Below are 25,790 nucleotides of genomic sequence, written 5' to 3' on the forward strand. Positions count from 1 at the left end.
TAACGCACATACCTACGGTTTTAGTAGTATTATTGTCGTCGGAGAGGCAGCTCGTGTTGTGTGCCGCCAACCGTGACCATGTTACAGCTAATAGTGTACACTTTACTGATATTTTTAACACTTTTAGCAATATTTGATACAATAAGATTATGCACGTATGATAATGAAGCTTCCAAACGGAGATTGAGAATGTGGTCTGGTACGTAATTTCTTTTTTTTACTAGTTTTAATCACTTTACACGTCCAAATGTTAACGTCGAAATCTTTTTATTCTTTTGTTTTTAAACACAGGTTTTGTGTTTTTTCCGTACACGTTCTAAGGAACTATGAAATCAGTCTGTTACAAAATAACACATATAGAGGTCGTTAAGTTTTTGTTATCATTTACAATGTTGGTATGAAAAAAATCATTTAATACCCAAGTTTTACACACGCTATATAAACATAACTAAGTAGGTATCTATGGCAGGCAGTAAGAAACTTCCTTGGGATTAAGAGAGAGTTTGGGACATCACTGAATTATGGGCCATAAATAGCTCAAATAATCGCTAGTTATAATAGGTAGCGTGCCGGAGTAAGCCAAAGAAACTATGCGTTGAATAGTTTACATGATGTCCGACTTTCAGGTTTGCATAGCTAGACACACAAAGAATCTTAGTACCTAAGCTCACGGACTACAAACAAGGCAGAGGACTATTTACTACGTTACGTCAAAGGAATTTGGTATAGAAGGATTCTTGGTGTATTCTACAATATTGTGTGAACATCAATCTTCATGACCACGTCATCTTGACTTCAGTGACCTTCACTTAACTTCGCCTTTTCCCTGCTCGTGTGCAGGACATTTTAGTTTTTCGTCTCCCATTAAAAATAGGGTAAAATTCCAAAGACAGTCTCCTTTTTTCGCACTATATTGTAAAAGAGGTATTGGTTGAATTGATATTTACTCATTATACACAAAGAAGAGATGTGAATCGTGTTTATTAATATTCATTTATTCATAAAAATGAGTAGACATACCTACTTAAGTTAACAATGCTTGTATAACCAGACTGATTTTTTGAAGCTGATGCAGGTGCCAGCGCGGCAAGATATTACCTACATGGCTTAAAACAAAAGGATAAATAATTTCTCAGTAATTTGTAGTCTGAAGTATATATTTTCACGTAATTCTAAACAATGGTGGCCTGCTGGCATTGTTTAGTGTGACGGCGCCGTATCGCCACGGTATGCGGCACGGGGACCTAATGTCGATAGAAACTTTTTTTTTAACATGAAGCCCTTTTGAAATATGAGCAGTTGTCAATTTCAGTCCGCACCTAAGCAAATAGTAAATATCGAGCAAATATTTCTTGAAAAAGAAAAGAGTAAGGAGTCGGGTAAAAACAAAAATACAGGTAAAGCTAATAAAAGCGTGGTAAAAATACATTTTCCATTTACACCCTGAATGCATGCGGTATGCTCGTAAAATGATATTAATCAATTTCATTTTAATCACGTCTGATAAAAACTCGATTTGACAGTAAATTTTGCTGAATCTTAAAAAAACTAGAAACCTAAGATACGTCATTTCATCTTACTAGGTACTTGGTGTAGTTTGCAGTGCTGAAAAGAAAGCTTTAGCCTGTATGGAGAGCCTGATATGGGTTACCATATCAAGAGTTTGGAAACCAGCACGATACGCTTTTAAAACCCCGGATTATAGAGTTCAGAACCTGAATATCCACAGTTTTTTTAACATAGTTTGTCAGTGCGTGCATAGCACAGCGCGTGTGTCGCAGGTGGCCCAAGACTGAAGACCCGGATTACCAATCGCCCCACTCAACGGACGCATGGCAACCCTAAATATTGAAGACCTGATATTTTCACGCAGTTAGTTCGAAATACAATATGGGATACACTAATAACATATTCGATTAAGAATTTTAAGTTCTATGGGGGCATAGCACACGTAAACACACAGGCACTGGGGTCAAACTCATGACATTATTTTGGGTCGTTTCGTGTAAAAATATACCGATCTCAAAATGTTTATTGTGATTATCATCTCATTTATTGTCGTGTTTCAATTTCGATTCGTTTTTGTTCACCTTTTAGACATCAGTGATCTCTCTACAATGGTATAATGGTCTTTCGCTAAATTGAAATATGAAAAAAGGTAGTATGTATATTTATGGGTAAAAACGTTTTTATGTCTCGTATAATCGAATGTACTCGCATTGCCTGTTAGTCGTATAAATAGGTACGAAAGTTTACGATCTCGAGTACAGATTAGGCAAGTGTTACGATATTGTTATTGTAATTTAATTGTCCGAATGCAATACATTTCTCGGTCTCGGTTACCAATTGTTTCTTGACACCATTAGCTGAGCCATAACTGTTATGAAACTTCGGACCGTGGCACATGAGAATTACTTAGAGCTGTTATACATTATTTTGACGCACATTGACGCACGGACATCCGAGTGGTGCAGGTCAATATGCCAAACCAATGTTTGCGACAAACGTTTGTGTGATCTACGAATGTTGGTTTTGAATCTAGGATTTTTTTACAAGTGATGGGAATGTTTGAGGAACCGGCCGCAAAACTAGGACTAAATTAGTTCTGTACCTCAGAGGCATACAACATTATGTGACATTAAAGGTAAACAATCGTTACATCATTTGAGATCCTATACCCGTTTTTGGATTTAATGTCGTATACAACTGAATATTTCTTTTTCTAGATGTCATGGGACTTAATGTCGTATACCAGTGTATAGAACTGGTTCTTGCGAGTGTAATTTGCAAAAAAACATACATTTTATTAAAAAATGAGTAACTATTGTTTACCTCTGAGGTACAGAGTTTAAAAATTAGAGGTTTTTGTGCAGGGAAAGAGCCATTATCCAAGTTCCGCTCAGACTTTTCTCGTAAAGAGCAATATTGATATCGCGAAACAGAGACGCCGCTTGTTTCCACAATTGCAATCAACTAACAAATTTCAAGAGGTAGAGTTTCCTATAGTCTGCTTCTTTTTTTAATGTGAACACATTACGGCTCGGCAAACCTAAAATTGAATCAAGTAAGTATAATTATGTAAGCACGTTTAAAAATCTAGGCTGGTTCATAACTAATTTATTTTCAAGGATGCAACCTGCAAATTAAAATAAAACCAAGTTTTTGTATTTCTCAATTCGTTTCATAATTCAAGTTAAGTTATTAATTATTAGATGCGTGATACTTATTGATTTTATTGATCTTAATCAATTATTGTACGTTAAAGGTTAAGAAGCATTTGGTCTCACACGGAGTAGAGGCAGTTGTTTTGTATAGTCTCAGAAGCAGCTTCAAGGTTACGATAATTTTTTTACCAATTACGCATACTAATGAGACGTAGGGACTAGGTGACCCTTGGTCGACTCCACCCGTGTTCAGCAGGCTGCAGTGGTGTTGCTAGGGGGGGGGGGGGTCCGCCCCTGGCGTCAATATCAGGAAGGCGGCAAAATTGAGAAAAGGCGGCAAGTTATCATGTAAAAGTATCGATGTTCCGCACGTGAACGAAACATAAACAAAGAGGTGTAACTTTACTTCGTCACAAATTGAACGAGATTTTTTTAGTTGGGCGCTAAGGTGTGAGTCCCGCCCGACGGTGACCCTAGCTAAGCCACTGGCAGGCTAGTGTGATTGGCTAAAATGCAGCCAGCCTTCTGGCCACGTTTCCCAATTTTGATAGCGATAAAGGTGTTTATTTATATTGCGTTGTAAATATTTTTTGTTTTGTATTAATTACATGTTAAGCCTCATGTGTATATTTTGGACCAAAGATTGTCTTTTAACAGCTAACTTTATGATAATTAATTATGAATGAACGGAAATTATTTTTGACTTTCATCCATTACTTCCTGTTTGTTGCATGGGCTAACTGCATGGGCTGTGAGATTATGAGAAGTTATCTATAAGATACTCTGAGTCAGGAAAAAGCCTACGTAAAAATGTAAAAACTTTACGAGCATTCAGTCAGAGCTTCTATATCAACATATGCAAGTACTTAATTGTATGAGACCTTGAATACTTGTAATTTCGTTACACCAGTCCACCATTGCAAAAGGTCAACTTTTTCACGATTTTTTCCTTTCGCAATATGCTATCGGATGTTATTACAAATCCTTGAATCACAAAAGCTAGATTGGAAAAAGTATATAGAGATAATTGTTTTCGGATTTGTTGGTAGACTTGGTTTAGTTACGCTTTTGTATCTTGCGTTCACTACTATTTATTTGTTCTTTCTTTCTCATATGACATTTCATGTCATCCATACACCTCACCTCTTATGACAAAGAATTAGCACTTTTTATCACCCTCTAGTTATTGCCATTCCGGTTTTTGAACCGGAAATTCGTCCGTTTGTCCAGTGGGACAAACGGACGAATTTGCTTCAGATTTAGAACTAGATATGTATGAGTATAAGAATTTCGCAATCGTTCAGTCAAAAAGCAATTAATAAAAAATATATTAATAGTTATATTTTACACACACTGTATTTTTTCAGAGAAATAAAAAATGAAATGAGGTAGTCAATTGACTTTCGCTAGAAATAAGAAAACTATCAGTCGGCCTCTAGATAGTCAATGTATTGAGAAATATTATTCTCCATTTAGGGCTGATATTGAAAGCTTTTCCAATTACGCACGCACAATATAATTTATAATATTGGGCAATATAATTGATTATCTAGGGGCCGTTTACAGCAGTTACTCTGCAGGTCTAAGAAAATAAAATAAATAAGGATAAAATCTTTGTTTCAGCCCCTTACGAAGTGGTGAAGAATTCTATCAAAGGCATGAAGACCTTGAAGGAGGAGACGCAACCGCCTGGACCCGACCCCAAACCCTACAGCATATCAGAGACCGTGTGATCTACAATTATATATATAATAGTTATAAAAATATGTATTTTTGAAAAGCAGGTGCTATAGTTTTCCTAAAGTTTAATTAACTTAACTAATCAAAGCATTCGGCCTCAATAACTCCATTAGACTTAAGATAAATCAAAAATGTTTCCACAAGAACATCAAATCTGAATAAAAACGACATTATGTGTTAATCTAGATTTTAAACTATCTGAGTACCAAATTCGTACAATGGCTTTTTCGTGAAAGAGAAATTTACAAGTTTATTATTAGTAGGATAGGATCTATAGTATGCAATAGTTTTGTATCTTCTTTACATTGATCATGTCTATTCTGCTTTAGAGCGCGGTTGAATAGTCCCTGGTAGACGCCCATCACATTTTAGAAACGAAGGGATTATAAATGTACTTAGGTTGATGCATCACATGTGAGTTGCATAATCGCAGCTTCGACATTATATTTCTGTTATCTTTTAAGTGAAAACTATGCAAAGTCGACGCTCGCGACGATTCAACGCAGTGATGAGACACAAAACTCACACATATTTTCGACGTCATCTTAATTCGTTTGCTGAATACAAACCGGTAATTCGTACATAGTTTACTTAAATACATAAGTATGATGAATGTTATCATATAATGCTGTTTTCGCAAAATGCGCTTCGAATTTGGATATTTTGCAAATAATTAAATATGTATAAATACTACATTCTTAAAACGGCCTCGGACTCGAACCTGCGGCTCCCCACTAAGGTATCGGAGTCACTGACCGAATATTTGCATGTTTTGTTCATTGCATCGAAACACCTCTAATGGAGGACGTCAAAAAAAACTTTCAATGATGCTTGTAAAGCCGTTGAATTCCTCATTTTTATGCATATCGTTATTATTTTACAGTATGTAAACATTATCTATACTAATATATAAAGCTGGAGAGTTTGTTTGTTTGTTTGAACGCGCTAATCTCAGGAACTACTGGTCCAAATTGAAAAAATATTTTTGTGTTGAATAGACCATTCATCGACAACCATCACGCTGCAACTAATGGGAGCGAAGATAGAATGGAAAATGTGAAAAAAACAGGGCAGGTTTAAATCATAACTTATATCTTCTGCCCACGGGGACGAAGTCGCGGGCAACAGCTAGTTATTTTATATAGCTCTGATATTGGTAATGCTGTGATTTGCAAAAAAAAGGTGATATATTTAGTGTAGTTTAGTATTAGACTTAAGATAAATATTCTTAATAATATATAAATATTACCAAGTACCAAGTTGTTTTTATTGTACTATCTTATGCAACATACTGCCATCACTCGAAAGGCGCAAAAGCGTGGTAAACGTCGTTTATGTAGAGAAATATCATAATCAATCATGTGCCGTCCTTGGAAGGTGAGAATTTGGAAGGTATTATCCCCACTTATCAAGTCAGGGTTATTCCAATGTAACTGAATACCAATCAGTACTGGCACTTTCCCCAGAACTCTTGGCACACACACACACACATATCGACAATATACCTAACACAGAATATAGAACAGTACTACGACTATAGCACGTTATAGCATATGCTATGCTGTAACGCCCATCTAAGCAAGTGACATTTCTAAAAACTTTAACGAACGAAAATTTTCGAATGGAGATGATCATAGGTCACGTGACTTATCGAAGTAACATGTGTAAATTGATTTCCATAAATTTAAGCTTTATTTACTGACCGTCACTTTTGTAGAAATATTAGCTGGCTAAAGGGGCTGTGGTGCCTAGAGTTTAAAGTAAGGCAAGGGGTTCGATTCCCGTAGGGATTATTCAAGAATTTCAATTAGGGTTTATTAATATAATGATCCCTCATACCGAATAGCTAGGTAGGTAAATAGGTATTTACTGAGAAAGTTTTCTATGTTTCTAATCTATGTCGATTGATGAACTAAATTGATCTGTCCTGAATGATCAACAAACCCAAAACACAGTTAGTTACGCAAGTATTACAATAAGAACTGAAGGCTGTACTGAGTCAGATATAGATATTAGTGACCATCTAATATCGCCTGCTATATAGCTATAACGATATTTTGCTCATATCATAATGCTTGCTTAATCTCAGTAGGCGTTTATACTAGAGAAAATTGTAATTGGAAATCGTAAATTACATGGTAATTTTACAGTATGTATATTTATTTTTATAAACACGTTATGGAACATTAGTAATTAGATGTGAAAGTAGTTAATTACACGAGAAATCAGATATTTAGCTAGCTTGTTGATAAGCTGTGACATAAGAGGTTTATAGGTCAATCGGCGTAACGTAACTTGAATGTGGGCAACACTCGCTCGATCAGTGTGCCCTGCCGCGTCATGCTGGCGCGTTGTGCGCTAAACTACGAAAAAATAAACATTCCAATTACAAAAAATCGCGCGTAAAATATAACCTACATTATTTTAATCGAGAGCGGTGCATTTATAAGATTAACAATGTTTCTCTTTATAGTTTTGGCGTTAGTGGGCGCTTTGTCTGTGTTTTTTATTCTGATCGATTCCTTATGGAGTGTGTTGGAGCTGATATCCTCATACTTGATGCCTTACTTCCTTCCCGCCGAGGTACAGCCGCTGTCCAAGAGGTTCGGGCCTTGGGCTGGTGAGTTTTTTTTAAATTATCGACGCAATGTAGGCATCGGCAAAGTTTCAAATTCTTGTTTACATTGAGATAGGGTAATGCCTGCTGCTGATCTGTAGAAATCAGGTTCTATTTGAAAATTGGGACAGATATTTTTATAAATATTTCTTATGATTTATCAGTCTATTTTAAGTAACTGATATTTTTATCAATGTAGGCAGGCAATGATATGACGATAACGGAACTCCGTTTATTGATTGTTAAGCAACCAGCAACTTATAAATAATTCACATATTATTTATACCTTCCGTTAGTCGTGATATTCATTCTAATTCTTATTAAACTTAATTCTTCTTCTTAATAAACTTATTTTTGTTTAGTAGGTAAGCAAAAATATATTTCAATGCCATATTTGAATCTAATATTTACCATATTTTACTTTATGGCGCCGGTAATGGTTTCCATTTAGTTAGAACTACTTAACTGGATAATTTTATCTAGAAATCTAGATTTATTTTAAAAGCTGTTGTGTGTTATTGAATTTAAATGATATTGACATTTTGTTTGACACGCTCAAGCAATTTAAACTCGTTAGGAAACCTAGAAAATCGCACCTTTTCGTTAAAGCAGGGCTTGACAAATATATAAATAAAATAGTTTATATCAGTTTCACAACATTTTACGGGTCATTTATAATAGCTTTACTTGAGGCTATAGACATAGGTTAACAATAATTTCCTTTGCGTAACATTGTATTCACCACATTCCAAATAATATGACTGTAATGTCGCGGTCGCTCTGTGGTAATCCGACCGGATTTGTCCACAAGGTTGTAGGTTCAAACTCGTACACACCCAGATCTTGTGCGTGTAATAGTGAAGGTACCTTACCGATTTAAATTTCATCATTTATACGTAGAAGGATATAAATTTTGACGAAGTTTTTGGGTTGAACCGAAAACATATATTATTACTTACTGAGGCTTCGTTGTCGTCCGTCGTCTTGCTATGGCTAGACAGCTGAAAATTTCAGGCAATGAATTTTATTCCCGCCTTACAAGAATATACAAAAATAAACATGGAGGTTAAGATAGAAACCCTTGTTACGGTCACACACTTGTTGGTTGGTAACAAACAATAATTTTGTCAAGATTCCGACTCGCACTTGACTGGTTTTTTCTTCTTATTTCTAGGACGGTTTTTTTCAAACTTGTTGTACAAGTTTTAATGTCATGTAATAATATGAAATTAAAGCGCAACATTTGACTTTTGATATTATTATTTGAATAATAATTATATTATTGTATTGGCATAAAATAACTTGATCTGTGATTAGGTATTATTCATAGAATTAGACTTTATTCTGGCGATGGATTGGAAGATATTATAAGTTACGAATTTTTGAACGGAAGCCCTCGAAGATGAATAATTTTCCTGTTTTTTTTTCCACATTTTCCATTGTATCTTCGCTCCTACTAGTCACAGCGTGGTATATATGGTATATAGCCTAAAATCTTCCTCGATGAATTGTCTATTCAACACATAAAGAATTTTTCAATTTGAACCAGTAGTTCTAGAGATTAGCGCGTTCAAACAAACAAACAAACTCTTCCGCCTTATATATTAGTATAGTAATGTCATATTTGAGAATATTTTATGCGTTTGATAGTGCATAATATTGAGGAAGTTTTTACTGCCAGAAGTGAGAAAAATGCAGGAGATTTAAAACATAAAAATTGCTGAACTTTAAATGTCGTGTTTACAAATTTTAATTTTTATTATCAGTAAGAGACACAGTAGGTAATATATTTTTCTTGTGTTTGCTTTATCATTATTTTGTATGTTTTAACATTTATCATACTCCTGACTTTTGGATAGAGGTCTGTAGATAGGTAGATACGTATTTATGTAATGATGTGGGAACATTGACTGCACGGGTAGCCTACGTAGCCGATTGGTATATTATGACACCGCGGAACATCCATTGTGCGCGATATGTCATCTGTTCGATTCCCGTTTGATATGATTTGTGTGATCTTCAATTGCTCGTTTTGAGTCTGGCTGTCTTCTTTGTGTCTCTAACATTACTGTAATTCAATTGTGTGACTTTAATTAATGTAATGCGATTATCTGTAAAAAGGCAGAAAGGGGCCAATCTTTATACGAAAGCCCCTTAAATATTTAGATATTTTTACAATTTGTTATTATATGGACAGGATAACCGGAATTCCTCGTATGTAGAAATGTCAATTATCTGGCGATCACCGTTCGTGAGATACAGCAGACTAATAGAATTGGTGGACGTATAGGTACAGAACCTTAGTAATGTGGTCGCGATTTATCCTTGGAGTACGGAACCCTTGACTGTATTACAATACTTCAAAAGAACAAACGTGTACTTAAAGGAGGCATTATGTGAGCAAAAACCTTTCCTTGAATAATGTTAATTGCAGATACATCATTAAATTAACATTTAAGACTGCCTTCAAACAAAACAAGGCAAAGAAAATCTAGAATAATTATAAATTAACGTACTCGTAACAATTTTTTTTGTGTTTTTTTTTAATTGTTTTATAATTATGTAGGAACAATTATAATAAATGATGCTATGCCTGTAGTCTTTTAATGTGTGAAGAATGAATATAAAATATTTATATTTAATTGTTGTTCAAAATTGTGTGATTATTTCGTTACCCATAATTAAGTCGTTAGCGATTCTGACGTTTCGTAAACTGCCTACACGGAAGTGTTATTATTTAGATAGTTAAAATTTGTTTTGCATGGTAACTACAAATTATGCGTACTTCTTTGAGGTACTTATATATTTTTAAATGTTTATTTATGTAGCTGCGATAGCCTAGAGGTAAAAGCATAGGACTGCAATTTCATACGCACTGTAGCAGTATTTCTACATTTTACTGTGTCAAAGGTCTTGAGTTCGATCCCAAGGCATGCATTTAGGATGAATGATTAACATTGAATAATCAAGAATCATTTAGCTTGCTAGCTGCCTGCATGAATTTGACATTTATATTCAACTTTATATTTTTCTTATTCGCTACTAAGGTCGTATTATAAAATTTTGACTGGTCGTTAAAATATCACTCTGCGTACTCGAGGTCGTGGGTTCGATTTAAACCGGAAATATTTGTGTGAAGATTACTATAATTTGTTCCTCCACGTACTTAAAAATGTAACTCGTACGGAGTATGAAATAAGCTTTGCTCACTTTGACACTAGATGGCGTTGTATGCGTATGTGAAATAGTATTATTAAGGCCCTAACCTATACACTCAACATAGTTGTCCATTGCCATTTGACCATAAAATTCGACCGCGATCTATTTAAATTCCTTTTATAATTAAACTTTAGTAAAGTCAGAGTCCTATCAAGTGTAAAGTCGATCGATATTGAATAGTCAGTTATATATAAACTAGTCAGTCTAGATCTCCGGGCTACAGCGGAAATGAACCAGTGGCCTTCGGAAAACGTTTCTGTTTAGGATATGTAGGTACTGCTCGCAGTGTGCAGTACCGATGCGGATCCCGCCATTACGCTAATAGAAAACTAAACGATTTTAAGTGCTATGTAAAATATGCTGCACGTGACCGTTTGGTGTTATTGTTGTTTAGCTAGAAATTCGTTGAGTTTAAATTGTTCAAACAAATAAAAAAAAATACACTCACAAAGGGAAAGTTCGAAGCACAGTCTGTTCTGTTCTGTTGTGTTCTGTTCTGTTCTGTTTATCTACTTTAGAAAGAGATAAAGTTTGTAATTTAATAAGTCAAAGGTAATTACTATACAATACTTCATTATAACCATTTAACCTAATAAAAATCATAACAACATTTTGCAAAATTCCAGTAATCAATAAACTCTACCTATTCATGTCATTGCCAGAACCCGCATTAGCATTTACATACAGAATCATAAAAACTAAACAGTACAACATAAAATTGGTACTTGTAAGTACCATTTACCGTACACTTATGGGATATAAGTGGGTGTACTTGTACTATTTACCGTACTATAAGTGGGTACAGGGTTCGTACTGTTACACAACGCCGTCATCTCCAGTGTATGATGTCTTGTCGTGAGGCAACGTTCTCGTGTGCTAATGACATGTCAACGGTACCTTCTGCTTATGTAAGCACTGTTCTACTGTGTCCTAAAGAAAACAGTGGCTTAGTAACGAAAGGCGTAATCATATGTGGCGTTTCTATGGTTTCATTATACACCTTTTAGCAGACTTCAAAGTCAAATTTTAATTACCGCTTTTGTGCACTGGTAGTGGACAACTTTGTTAAAATGGGAATGAGAATGAAAGATGTGAGCCCTTAAACTAATTTATATATTTTTTGTAATTCTTTATAGAAAACGTGTGTGTTCCACTCTTGTTAGATGCAGACGGGTTATTGAAAGACTCTTAACAATTTTCGCTACTGTCTTTTGTGTTATTTATTTTTGACAGAAATGATTATTTGATTTGCTTCAAATAATGACTAAAGCGTTGAGGATTATAGTTTTTGGACGTCGGCGTTCTTCAATACGAATTTGTAATTCTTGTGGAAGATGGCCATCAATGCAAACTCGGAATATGTATGCGCAATGCATAATACGCTCAGACGTGCCTGTACGTGTCTACCTAGTAAATTGCTTTGCAGAAATCGATTTCTATGATGGCTATGCAGAATTAGTGTAGCAATACCAGCTAATGTATTTTTTTCTTAAAATAAACAAAATGTTTAATCCTTCCTATTGAGGAGATGAATATTTAACAACTCTTTTGATTTATGATCATAAAACCATTGTGCAACTGTTTATAATCTGACAATCTTTGAGGCAGTAAATTTTGAGATCGAACAGTACAGCCAATCGATTAAGAATAACGAAATTATTTTATAACAGTTTTATTGGTAAATGAAGGAAGACTGCACAATAAAATTTTATAGCTGCAGTCTTATGGAGAATCTTGACTTGTTTTCAACTTATATCATCGCTCATCTCAGGAATTATCATTCCAATTTGAAACAAAAAACTCAAGTCAAATCTCTCAAATCTTGTAAGTTTGCTTGTTATATCCTATTATTTCAGGAAGACTACGCTATGATTAACGCAAAGAAGTATGAAATAGGTTTTAAAAATGAGAAGAAGATGCCTTATATATGTACTCTAAAACTATTGATGCGATTGAAACAAAAATTACTTATAGATGTGTTCATATCGATGGCCGCATCCAATAAACGTTTAAGAGTCATTACACAATTATTATTTTTGTTGCTCTTTTGGTCCCGCTCCCTCCTCTGCCTACTAATTAAAAAAAAACATAAATGAGCCTACAATAGCATGAACGCTATTGTAGGCCCATTTGGGACCTATGGGCGCATTTTTCTTATCAAGGGCATAGTGTATATGTTTGTGCTGTTTATATAAAGCCAAGTGCCACTGACGAAGACTATATGAACCTTTTTATCAAAATTGAAAGTTTTATACATGATTTAAACAATGATATTAGGTGATTTAAATTTAAACAGTGCTTCTTCAAACATGAAATTCCTTTTTTCTTTTAAAGCACGAGACTAACTTGTCTTCAAAGAGCTCACTTACTCCACTAAACAGTTTGCAGCACATTGAACAAGTATAAGTACATGTGGAATGGCCCCCACTGTTCTAAAACTCCCATTACTGCCAACATACGCAATTTATAGAATGAATCAATCATGTTCTTGTGTTGTTACACATAGCGTGATGATGGTTTTTTAATGTGTAAGCTGTGATGTTGCGTGGCTGTTGCGTGGCTGTTGCGTAGTGACCAAGTTACCATCAAAGTACAGTGCAGTGGTAGCCCAGTGGTTTATGTCACCACTCCAAGCCAACTGAGCGGGACGGGACGAGAATTCGTTTGATCTTAAGCTGGTTCTGATTCGGGTGTGTTTGTGAATGTCAATTGAAAAAATCTTTTTTATTTTTTGGATTTTGTTTAACAAACGGCTTGAAATAAGAAATAGAATAATATCTTTAATACTTGTTAGTTAGAGAGAAATCGTTAGAAGAAGAATATTACAGAATTTTTGAAACTCTTATCACCCAACACGAGCGATGCTTGCACCGGAGCTCCAATTCCGCTATTCACAATTGCCGATGAATTAATGGAAACTAGCACTATTCGTATTATTCTTAGCATATTCCCAACACAATATATTTGCAAATTCAGTTCAGGGCGGAACAATGTCTATCAATAGGTACAATGAATTTCCAATTATTGTGTTGGCAAAATGCTTACGAGAATAGGAATAGTTTCAAATTCAATCCCATTGACAGTCATTGTCAGAATTGGTGCCCAGAAATCTACCTGTTAGTTGATAGTGTTGACTTCAGACCACAACCTTGTCTGCTTCAGATCTATTTACAACCAGCATTACTTTTGTTGTTACTCCGTGTTTTGTGGTTACCAACCACGGCTTATTACTAAGCTGACGGATGCGGTCGTAGACCTTGCAGTTTGGATCTTTTAACGGATTCAAATTCGTGACAAGGTCGGCTTTAATTAAAGAAACGAGATTTAATTAGAGAATTAGTTTAAGAAGAGAGGTTAATTAGAGTCGTCAACAAAACAGAATGAATTATAAAACTTAAAAACAGGAGGTAGGTAATCAAAGTGTAACTAAAAACCAAACTGATCAAGTGCGAGTCGGCTCCGTGACACAGAGGGTTTTACTCAAACATGCGACACAGAAAAACAAATCGTTTGGTTGACAAATTTTTTGGGGCTCAAAATTATTTGATACCTACTTGACTCCCTTTGTATTTAGTATTTGTTGTTATAGCAGCAATAGCAACAAATTATCTAAAAATGTTCATTGTCTAGCTGTCCCGGTTCATGAGATACAGCTTAGTGACAGAGGGATGAAGAGACAGGCGTAGCCTCGATAGTGTTAGATTTCTATTATTTATACACTTATAATATAGTTCCTAATCTTGTTTTATGTCTAGATCAAGGTTAGGTTTAAATGTTAGTTGATTGCCTCTAGAATACCTATGGAATATTTAAAATAGATTTTGAATTAGGTATAATTATACAGGAAGCTGACTATGAAACTAAAATTCCAACCAAAGCGATTCTCTAACTAAACCTCAACTTATCAGTTAATTAGGAAACCAGGTAAATCCAACCGTTATAGGTAAACAACAAAAGACCATGGCAAGGAGCGAGTGAAGCAATTTGAATTGGTCTAGAAAATGAAGCGGTATCGATAAAATGAAATTATACGGTTACCTGACTGGCGGAAGAGAAATTACAATATCTAAAAATAAAATCAAGCCGCGTGCGCTAGCTAAGTCGTGGCAAAACAAACGACTCCTTGCAACAATTAAACGGCGAGATTTGTCCACAATGTTGGAGGTTCTCCAGGGCTAGGGCAGGGGCTCTGCTGGCCGATCAATGAATGGAAATTTGATTAAAGTGCCACTTCTCGAATTCTCATTCATCCATATTATGGAAACCATATTGCAAATTCATTGGATTGACCGCCAGATTGAATTGTAACACGTTTCTACTTTTTATTTTTATAACTGTAAATAATGATTTCTCATGTATGAGTAGTCACGTAACAACGCACTCTTTTTGTAACATCTAACCAAATGTCAAATGCACTTAATGCAGTTTACAAAAACAGCAGACCGACATTTATTCGTCTTTCAGAATTTTGAAATTTTGAGCTAAAGGCCAACTTTGATTCGGCTTTGTCATACTTTTTAATTGTGATCCCCACAAGTGAGAGAATGTTATTTTACTACGTATCATTATTTTTATGAAAGAAAACTAAGGATATAAATTTTTAAATAACAGACGTACAAATTGGAAACTTTTGTTGAACAAAGTCACAACCATGAAACCGTAGTTTGCTTACCGACAAAAAGAATATTGTATAACAATAAACAAACTTCCGCCATGTTTAAAAAAGTTATGTCACTTTTTTTCTGGCTATAAATGACAACCAGAGCATTGAACAGTCAGCATTAAAAAGTTTGACCTACAATTGTCTATGGCCGTCGCAATCGTAAAATGAGCATGACTTGACAAAATATATAGGTTTCAAATAACGTTTTGTTATTGAAACGAATGAGTTATTGGCAACGTTTGTATAATGTGTGTTTGTGATGGCGACATAAGTTGCCGAAAGTAATGTTCTGTTGAAGTGGTGACCTCCGTAGTATGCAGTAAGTTCTTAGACATTCATTAGGATGTGGAAACAACTATTGTTAATTGTAAGTGCTTCACACGCTCCATGATCTATTAGTCTAGCTATCTACAATAATTTTGAAAGATAATTATGTAACACAAAATTTTCATGTAATCTATGCTTCTATACTAATATATAAAGCTGAAGAGTTTGTCTCACCTCAGGAATTTTAATTTTAATTTTTTTAATTCAAATTGAAAAAATCTTTTTGTGTTGAATAGACCATTTGTTGAGGAAGGTTTTAGGTTTTAAACCAGCACGCTGCGACTAATAGTGAAGATACAATGGAAAATGTGGAAAAAACGGGGAAAAATATTAATCTTCGAGGCTTTCGTTCAAAAATTCCTAACTTATATATTCTAACTACGCGGAAGAAATCGCGGGCAACAGCTAGTTGTATTATACTTTTTTATACTTTATGACCATGTATGTAGGTATTCTTCCAATTAAAAATCACTTGATATTAATTTTATTATGCGCAAACCACATCTTGATTTATCATAAAAACCTTATGCGTTAATAGTATGATTTTATAGTCGTATTTTATTACTGTGTTGTTTATTCAAGTAGGTATGCTAATTTATTATACGCAAATAAATTCTATAACCGTGTAAAAACGACCGTGTAAATTTAAATTATTTAAATATTTTAAATCAATGAAAACATTTACAATCGTGTAGATATATCTAATTACGTAAGTACGAAGGTACTGCATTGTTCGCGCTAAAATTTTAAATGTTTTGTTGAAGCATTTAATAACATTTTTTTTTAATTTTACCTGTCTTTTCTTATATATATTTTACAATAGCTAACGAACATAAGACAAGTTTAAACGATAATTAAAATGCAGCAAAATTTGACATTCTAAAGTTTTAGTAAAAGCAGATATAGCTCTGGCGGTTGAAGGCGGTCATGTTCCATATTCAAAACTTTGAAATGTCAATCTATGGTGTCGAAACTTTTTTATGGCCCTGGACCTTCCCTCGCTCAGCCTATCAAAACCGTTTATTGCAAAGCGTTTGTAACGTCGTTTACAGGTGTTTTGGTAATCTTTGTCGCCGCAAGCTATGATTATAACAATTTCTTTTATGGTTGAGTATTTTAGTTTAAGCGTATAATTTATATAAGTACCATAAGGTCAGCGTCGCCAGGTTTTTTTTTGACAAGTCGGGACTTGGTACTTTTTAAGTGAAAATAGTGGGATTTTTCCGTCTGAAGCGGGGCATAGTAAAAAGACTTTTTATTTGACTTACAATTACGTTTGTTGATGTGATTAAGGTTGATAATTGCTTAGCAGGAATTTGGTAAGTTAAAATGCGTGTGTTCTTTAAGACGGTTTATTTGCGACTAGCTGGTGGGGACATGCGACGTGCTTTACAAATCAGTGTACCTAGTTAACAATATAGATATAACAACGTTGATGTTTTGATGTTCGATAGTGTAACTTAACTCTGCGAAAAATGTATCGAGTTTTTTTTAGATTCGTACTTTGTATGTATCCGCCCCGGGCGACGGTGAACCACGTTACGCCACTGGTTTCAAACAATAGTCTATGAATCCTACGAAAGGCGTACGGTCAAGTTCTCTCCGAAAAGCGGGACTGAGACTGTCCCGCGCGGGACATTAAAATTTGATTTAAAAATCGGGACGTGTTAATATGTTTTTTTTTGTTATAAATTCTACAAATAGTTTCTAAACTAAGTAAGTTTATGTTTGAACAAAAAGTCTCTTTAAAAAAAACCTTTTTGTAATGTCTTTTAAAATATCAGTAAAATTCGCTAGTATTACACAACTTTTAACATGTTTGTTAATCTGTTACCCACACATTTAATTGAAAGTTATTGACAGACGGACGGATCTACAATGTTACGTTGCTGTTACGAAAGCTATCGACAACAAGGTCGAATATACAGGTAGGGAGGCATGGATCTTGACCTATTGTGATATAATGTGTGTAGGGTCAAGAAAAAAAGAAAAAGGAGGCACGAGTCTATGAACTCTTTGTTCTCTATGGTCTCCATTGGTCAGGCGCTGCCTAACCCATTGCGAGCCTCCGGACGTAAGGTCTTAACAAAATGATCGGCGTACTTGCTACTTACCGTAGCAAATCGAACTTCGTGAAAAATCTATCGAGCTTTTTGTTAGATAGTCTTAGTTATGAATTAATTAACTAACTTACTTCGGGTCCCTGGGGCGCGAGGCCCCTGCAAGAGCGAGGCCCCGGGCGATTGCCCCGTTCGCCACCCCCTAAGGCCGCCACTGCCGTTGCTTAGCGTAGAAGCAGTATAAATGATTGTTGAATATTGAGATTATAAAATTATGGTGACAATTTGATTTTTTTAAGATTTATTTATTTAACAATTCTGCCACAATTCAATTGTGGTCGTACAAAAAGAAAGAAAATTACAAAGTTATAAAAATAATACACCTGTATAATAAATAAAAAACATTGTAAATATTGGATAAAACTTGTTGCATAAAACATTTAGAAACCACAACGATCACAGTAGAATTCTGAAAGACTGATCAATAAATTAAATATATTATCGAAATAAATTAAAAACTGTGACCTGTTTACGGCAAGTTAAAAACATCATGGTCTGTCTAAAAACTTGTTTTTCTAGTCCAAGGTTTGTTTTGCCTTAAGGATATCCTACAATGCCAAATTTTAGCGGTTAAGCTTGTTTGTTTGACCTTATAAAGTTAAACTGGTCATTTTCGATCGATGATTTAATTTTCGTTTATTCATAACTGGTGTTGATCACAAGGTAATAGTTTAAAATGTCGTAATACCAAGCGCTGCCGTTACAGATCTAGGAATATCATGGCTTAACTTTGATGTAATAGAAGATGAGATATGAGTACAAAAGAAAACTAATACATTTTACAATTTAACAGTATTTGAAGGACACCTGTGACTGATGGACAATCTTCTAATATATAAAATTCCCGTGTCACGATGTTAGTTACCGTACTCCTCCGAAACGGTTCGACCGATTCTTATGAAATTTTGTATGCATATTGGGTAGGTCTGAGAATAGAACAACATCTATTTTTCATACCCCTAAGTGACAAGGGTTGCCCACACTAAAATATATTTTTTTATTTTTTGGACGAATATTTTTGTTTTTACTTTTTTTAAATGTAGCATTAAAAATACATCCAACTAGATATAATTTATCAGGCAAAACGACGTTTGCTGGGTCAGCTAGTATATTATAATTGTTGTAATGACATACTATTGGGGGATGAGGATGGGGAACTCTAGGTATTCCCTATATAACCTAGCTTTGGAAATGGCACTTATAAACCAAAAGCATTTAGTGACGGTCATATTCTCATAGTAGTCAGATAGGAAATGTCCATCGGTCTTAAAAAAAGACAATTAAAAGTGATGATAATATATATCCTACTTGCAGAATAAGTGATTTCATTTCATTTAGGGGTCTCTAGAATTCTATTGATTTGATAACATCTCATGATCAAAAAAAGCCTACACAAAAAACCTAAAAGCAACACACTGATAAAAATCACCTGTGTAAATTGCAACAAGTTATCTAAATATAAATTATATATTCATAAGTGAGAGCCGACAGAGAGTAAGACAGACAGAAGAGCCTCTGTAACAGGGTTCCATTTATACCATTCGAGTTCTATGGCTTTTACCCTTTTGATCCATTAAATAAACAAACAATAATAAAACTTAAACAAACTTGAGCGCCTAAAAGTAATTCGACAAATTACATGGATATATGTTCCGCTGACTGCATAAATATTCAATTGTTCTCAAGACCATACTCGCGGAGATTAGCCTTGAACTTACCTACTAGCGTATAAATTCGAATTAAGAAACCTAATTGCCCATTTCAAACAATATGATATTTCAAATTGTCTGAGAATCATATTAGTCGGAGGAAATCGCCTGTGATAATGGTAGCTCGTTGGCGTTCCGCGTTCTATAATTAATATTCTCGTAAGATTTTTAGATCTTACCGCTTTTTATTATGCTTGTTTTCGTATAAAAATACTACTGTTTCACTACACTTCTTTAACTTCTAAAACGCGATGTAAAGGGTTCTTGCAAATGGTCCAAAAAAAGAATTGGTCACCCATTAAATTTTTGAATGCCGGAAACTGCAACCACGTTTAACCTCGATTTTTATCTTTTTTATGTGTTATAGCAACCACAGATATCATTTATAAAGTTTGCGGTAGGGCTTCTTGGACTGGTTTCGGAAACACTGATTGAAATGTGACACGTAAATGTTCAGTATAAAAAGTACATGACAAGTATTGCGAAACCAGACCAATGCCCCGATTCTGCTACAATGGCTGATGAATGACTTTCATGCTTAGGAGAATATGAATTGGCACTAGGTAGAAAAAAACTTAGATGGTTGGAAATTCAGTAAGGGGCGGAAAACTCACAATCAATACCATGAAGACCAATTATTTTGTTGGCAATGCATGGCATGTTAAGAAAAAGTGTAAAATTTAATTCAATTTCCATTCATTCACCGGCCATTGTAAATGGCGGAGTTAGGGGGCGATAGCAGTCTTTTGGTGACCTAAAGGTACCAGATTTATCATCTTCTGAAAATCTGGGATGTATAATCAATCAATCATCACCACGCCAAAACCACTGCACGCGTCATGTCGCGAGTTCGATCCTCGCGTAGGACAAGCATTTGTGTGATCCACAAATGCATGTTCTGAGTCTGGGTGTCATTGTGCATGTGATTTGTATGTTTGTAAAACCCCCCGCGATACAAGGATTAAATTCCTTAGTGCGGGAGTAAAAAAAAAATATCCTACGGAATCAAGATATCAGATGCATCTCACGCTTGGCTTTTCTCAATTACCTATTAATTTCATGATGACCGGTTTCAACGGAAGAAGATATAAAACTATAGAAGTGATTGTCGAGGACGTTTTACTGTTTACACTAAAATTGCTACATCACAGTAAGATAGACGAATGTAGGAAAGCTGACCTTTACATTCTTAACTTTTAGATCGGTTTTACAGCAAGGATAACAAAAGAGAGAGAACTGTTTGCAATATTACCAAACAAGTTGAAGTGCGAACGTCACTATTTGCATTATTATCTACCAAGTTGAGGTCTGAACCTCATAATGTTCTTAGTCAACTTTGTTACAATAACTTAGTTATTTTTCTGTTTACTGATATTTATTGCGTATTTATTGAGGTTTCCCGATTTTTTTCGATCATTGAAGGAAGCCGGTGTCCAAACCTAAAACAAGAAATATCAGGAAAATTTTGCCTCGCGCAGTGCTTTCAGGCAGTATCTAGCTGATATGCTAATATTATTTATTTAACTCCATGTATAGATGATTTTTCTATGCTGCGAAAAGCACTTCCTCCAATCCTCGATCTTATTTAAAGTGCTGATTTATATACTTATTTAGAAACTTCTTATATATTCCAGTGGTGACGGGAGCGACGGACGGGATCGGCAAGCAGTACGCGCTGGAGCTGGCGCGGCGCGGCATCAACGTGGTCATCATCAGCCGGAACCCTGACAAGCTGAGGGCCACGGCCAGCGAGATCGGTCAGTACAATACAGAAAATACCTGGCAATATACTACAAGGGCCGTCATCACGGTTTCCCATAGTTTTCATATTAGGTATATGTTTTATGGAGGCTTGCCACACACGGCTTCCGTCATCGCATGCTTCTTCACATTAAACTGATTAAGGAACTGGAAATATGCGCGCGACCCGGCGACCCCTGTGTCAATAGACTCAGGCTTTATTTTAAATACTGCTTCGGTACAAAGAAAAAAATAATACTTAACTAAGTTCTTACAAAATAATATAATTTTATCTTATAATCTGTCATTCATGTGTAATTAAGTAAGCTATATACAATTTCACAGTGTTAAATATTTACAGTATAATCATTTGCTATATACAAACACCAAGTTCTTAAACTACGTTCAGGTTAAGACAGTTATCTGAGGACCGCCATTTTTTTTTTGTTTTTTTTTTTTTTGCGAAAATTGTTCTTGTCCTTGCATAATATTCAATATCTGACCGGGGGATTCACGGAAAAAAGTCTGCAAATGTCTGCAAACGCCATGACGTTTTCTAAGTTTTAAAGGTTCGAGAGTTTTGTTTTTAGTCGTTTTGTGAAACTAATTCTAAAACTTCGCACGCCTATGAGAGGACTTTTAAATATAGTCCCAACATGGTTGTTACAGTATATAAGTAAGTACATGATAAAGTAACAGCATAATAAAGTTTAACTGCTTATGAGGTAAACGAAGAACTGTTTAGTATTATTTCTACTTACAATGTTAACTTAAGTCTTGTAGATAAAAGACAAGTAAAGGACGTCTTGTTTATGTAATAACTAGCTGTTGTCCGCGTTTCAGCCCGCTGCAGACCGAAAAGATCCCACAGGAACATAGAATTGGGATAAAAACTGTTCTATGTGTTAATCCTGATTTTAAACTAATTGTGTACTAAGTTTCGTTTAAATTCATCCATTGGTTTCTGCGTGGAGAAGGAACAAACATCCATACTTATAGACTTTCGCGTTTATAAAATTACTAGCTGTTGTCCGCGACTTCGTCCCCGTGGGTAGAAGATATAAGTTATGATTTATACCTACCCTATTTTTTTTATTTATTGTATCTTCGCTCCTATTAGTCGCAGCGTGATGGTTTATAGCCTAAAGCCTTCCTCGATGAATGGTCGATTCAACACAAAAAGAATTTTTCAATTTGGACCAGTAGTTCCTGAGATTAGCGCGTTCAAACAAACAAACAAACTCTTCAGCTTTATATATTAGTATAGATAGGTAGGATTAGTGGGATAAAAATGAATATGTTGGCCTTCCATACCTGCTCAAACCAATTATCTGGATTCAACACAATTTTGTTCTTGATAAAATGTAGTCGGGTTCCTGTTATATCTTCTGCGGCTGCCCACACCAAAGGATAACGAAAAAAATACAATAAACAACTGAATATTTGTTACTATGTAGGTTTTGTTCATTTGGGTTGGGTGCAGCTTATACAGGCCCGTCCCGTGGTCGAGCCTATCGATACAGGTGCATAATTACAATTCTCAAAAGCTTTTGACTTGTTGGGCCAACTATCCACTACAAATAACTTGTCAGCAGCCAACATATTCGCAAACTGCGGAGCTAGCGACATCCATAACAAGATTACAAACAGCACTCGTTTGTGGGACAACGAAAGTTGGCAAACGCATCTCCGTGAGAACGTTACGACAATGCGTCATTAGCTACATGTCACAATAGTGCTGGACCCCGGCACGACCCATACGGTCGCTATTGTTCAGAACACGTACACCGATTGTTTTTCGTTATTGTGAAATGATTTTGATGGTCTGTATGGTTCAATTTGGATAACGACCTCAGATTGTTCGGAGAATTATGCAATTGATACTTACTGTAACGCTGTTGTTTCATTAAACTTTTAAAACGAACGTATTCCTTCTTTGTAAAGATTGATGTTTCTTTATTATTTCAAACATCATCATTTTGAATGAAAAATCAGCGTAAAGATTTCATTTTGTTTATACGAGTCTCCTCTGCCTCTTATCCCTTTCATCCATCCTATACGGATCTTTTTCATATCGTCTGCCCATGTCATCCTCGGCTCAATTTCTGGTAATCATGCCTTAAATTCTATTGAACCTAACGCTCTTCTTATTAAGACGATGAAATCTGGTCCACCTAAAATTTACCCAAATCGGCCACCTATATAAGCTTATTCTGAGTCAACAATAATCATGTCAGTTTAACCTATTTCAGAGAAAGAACACAGTGTGAAGACGAAGATCGTTGTAGCGGACTTCAGTAAGGGCGCCGAAGTGTACCCGCACATCGAGGAGGAGCTCAAGGACATTCCCGTCGGTATACTAGGTCAGTACACTAATATTAGGAAACCAGGGTCTTGGGATTATATGTACGCTTCTATCCAACATGTTTGGTTTTGTGGAATCAACTGAAACTGCACCCGTTGTCTCAAACTGCAAACTTGTATTTTTGCCACTGCCCATACCTTATGAAATAAGATTTATAAAATAAAAAGTAGTAAAGTTTGCTCAGCTAAGTTTAAGGACAATTTCAACACAGTAATCGCAAATTGTAAAACAAGTAAGTTTAACGCAAGAAGTTTTATTTTAGCACTTCTTTTTATATTTGTTGCTATCGTTAAATAAAATAAATCTAAAATTTTCGTCCATAAAACAAAAAAAGAAACAAAATGCAAAAAAGAAACGCAAATATAGCTTCTCAAAACGATTGCTAAACGAAGAACAACTTGATTTCAGTCAACAACGTAGGCATGAACTACGACTACCCGATGCCTCTGTGCGAGACGTCCCCCTCCAAGTGCTGGGACCTGATCAACGTGAACTGCGGCGCGGTGACGGCGCTGACGCGGCTGCTGCTGCCGGGCATGGTGGCGCGCGGCGCGGGGGCCGTCGTCAACGTGTCCTCGGGGTCCGAGCTGCAGCCGCTGCCGCTCATGACTGTGTATGCTGCCACTAAGGTAACATTCTTAATAAATTCCAGAATGGAAGAAAAGAAAAAGAAAATTAATCCGTCCAAAATTTATTTGCGCATTAATTTACGGTGTCTGTAACGGAACTCTTCCGAAACGGCTCGACCGATTCTTATGGTAAACATATTCGGTAGATCTGAGAATCACACATCACTCCCTCATATAAATCGTCTTTTATATAATAATCTTTGTCCCAATCTATTTTTGAGTTGCCACTCGTGGATAAGTCGTATCAATGGGATCTGTGATGATTCCTGAAAATCGTGCGAAAGCTATATAATATTAAACACCAGAATGTCACTGTAGAATTTCTATCCTTGCTATATCCATCACATCCAACACCCTTGCTCAGCACTTCACCGTGAAGAAACCAGCACACAAAAGATTTTTTTAAGTTCAATATTTTTTGCGTCAACTTTGACCAAGTGAGAAGCACAAAAACCTTTAACTTTCTTCCGGCTTCCAGGCCTACGTGCACAGCTTCACGCACGCCATCCGCGAGGAGTACTCGTCGCTGGGCATCCACATCCAGCACCTGGCGCCGCTGTTCGTGTCCACCAAGATCAACGCGTTCTCGGCGCGGCTGCTGGCCGGCAACGTGCTGGTGCCCGACGCCGCCACGTACGCGAGGCACGCCGTGGCCACGCTCGGCCGCCAGCGGGACACTACCGGATACTGGCTGCATGGGATACAGGTAATAATGATAATGATGGTTGTACAAGATTTTACTTTTTTCGTATCTTTGAAATCGACACCCGCACTAACGAAGTAACCTTTGTGTCGCGGTATGTTGCACAAATATTCAAGTCACCTGCTCATGACACACACATTCAGAATAAGCATTCGTGGGCCTCACGAAGACTGCCCATCTATCTGTACCTTTGTCCGTAATCAAATCTTGCAAGTTGAAACTATGCGTGAGAAAACCAGAATAATATTGCTTTCTGATGACACGGCGCAGATCTGACGTTGGACCTCGAAGGTGCGACTAAAAAGACAAAACTAAATCGAATCTGGGCTTGTTTACTCGTATTGACGAATACTTTAACTTTAAGAAAAAGAACCAAGATATCTATCTATCCATCTATTTTAAATCATAAATCTTAAATAAATAGATTAAGTGGTAATTTTATACACACAACATAGTTTACATTACATACATTAGTTTGTAATTTTCTTTTCACCCCTAAACAAGACACTCCATTCTACTTCATAAATAAAGTGAACTAGAAAACATAAATTAAGTAAAATTTATTTTCCAGTACTTCCTGATCAAAGTGGCTCCAGTTTGGATCAGGAGCAAGATTGGCAAACACCTCAACGAGCAGTTCCGACAGGAGTACCTCCGAAACGCGAAGATAAAGGCTAACTAGACGTGACTTATTTAATAGTGAATACCTCCAACTAGTAAGGGTACTTGGTATAAGACCATCTACTAAGAAGGGAAGCAGGAGGAGAACAGGATACAAAAGAGTCTTTTCCAGT

General features: G+C 35.8%; 1 protein-coding gene across 1 annotated transcript; it reads left to right on the plus strand.

Annotated features, from left to right (window-relative positions):
• The first annotated feature begins 7,201 nt into the window (after nt 1–7,201).
• LOC113501218 (inactive hydroxysteroid dehydrogenase-like protein 1) lies at nt 7,202–25,742 on the plus strand. The gene is made up of 6 exons (XM_026882289.1): nt 7,202–7,524; nt 21,194–21,316; nt 23,552–23,662; nt 24,073–24,293; nt 24,772–24,999; nt 25,568–25,742. The coding sequence occupies exons 1-6, from the start codon at nt 7,362–7,364 to the stop codon at nt 25,676–25,678; spliced, it is 957 nt and encodes a 318-aa protein (XP_026738090.1). The 5' UTR covers nt 7,202–7,361; the 3' UTR covers nt 25,679–25,742.
• Nucleotides 25,743–25,790: the final 48 nt, after the last annotated feature.

Source organism: Trichoplusia ni, chromosome 15, assembly GCF_003590095.1.
Source record: "Trichoplusia ni isolate ovarian cell line Hi5 chromosome 15, tn1, whole genome shotgun sequence".
Lineage (NCBI taxonomy): Eukaryota > Metazoa > Arthropoda > Insecta > Lepidoptera > Noctuidae > Trichoplusia > Trichoplusia ni.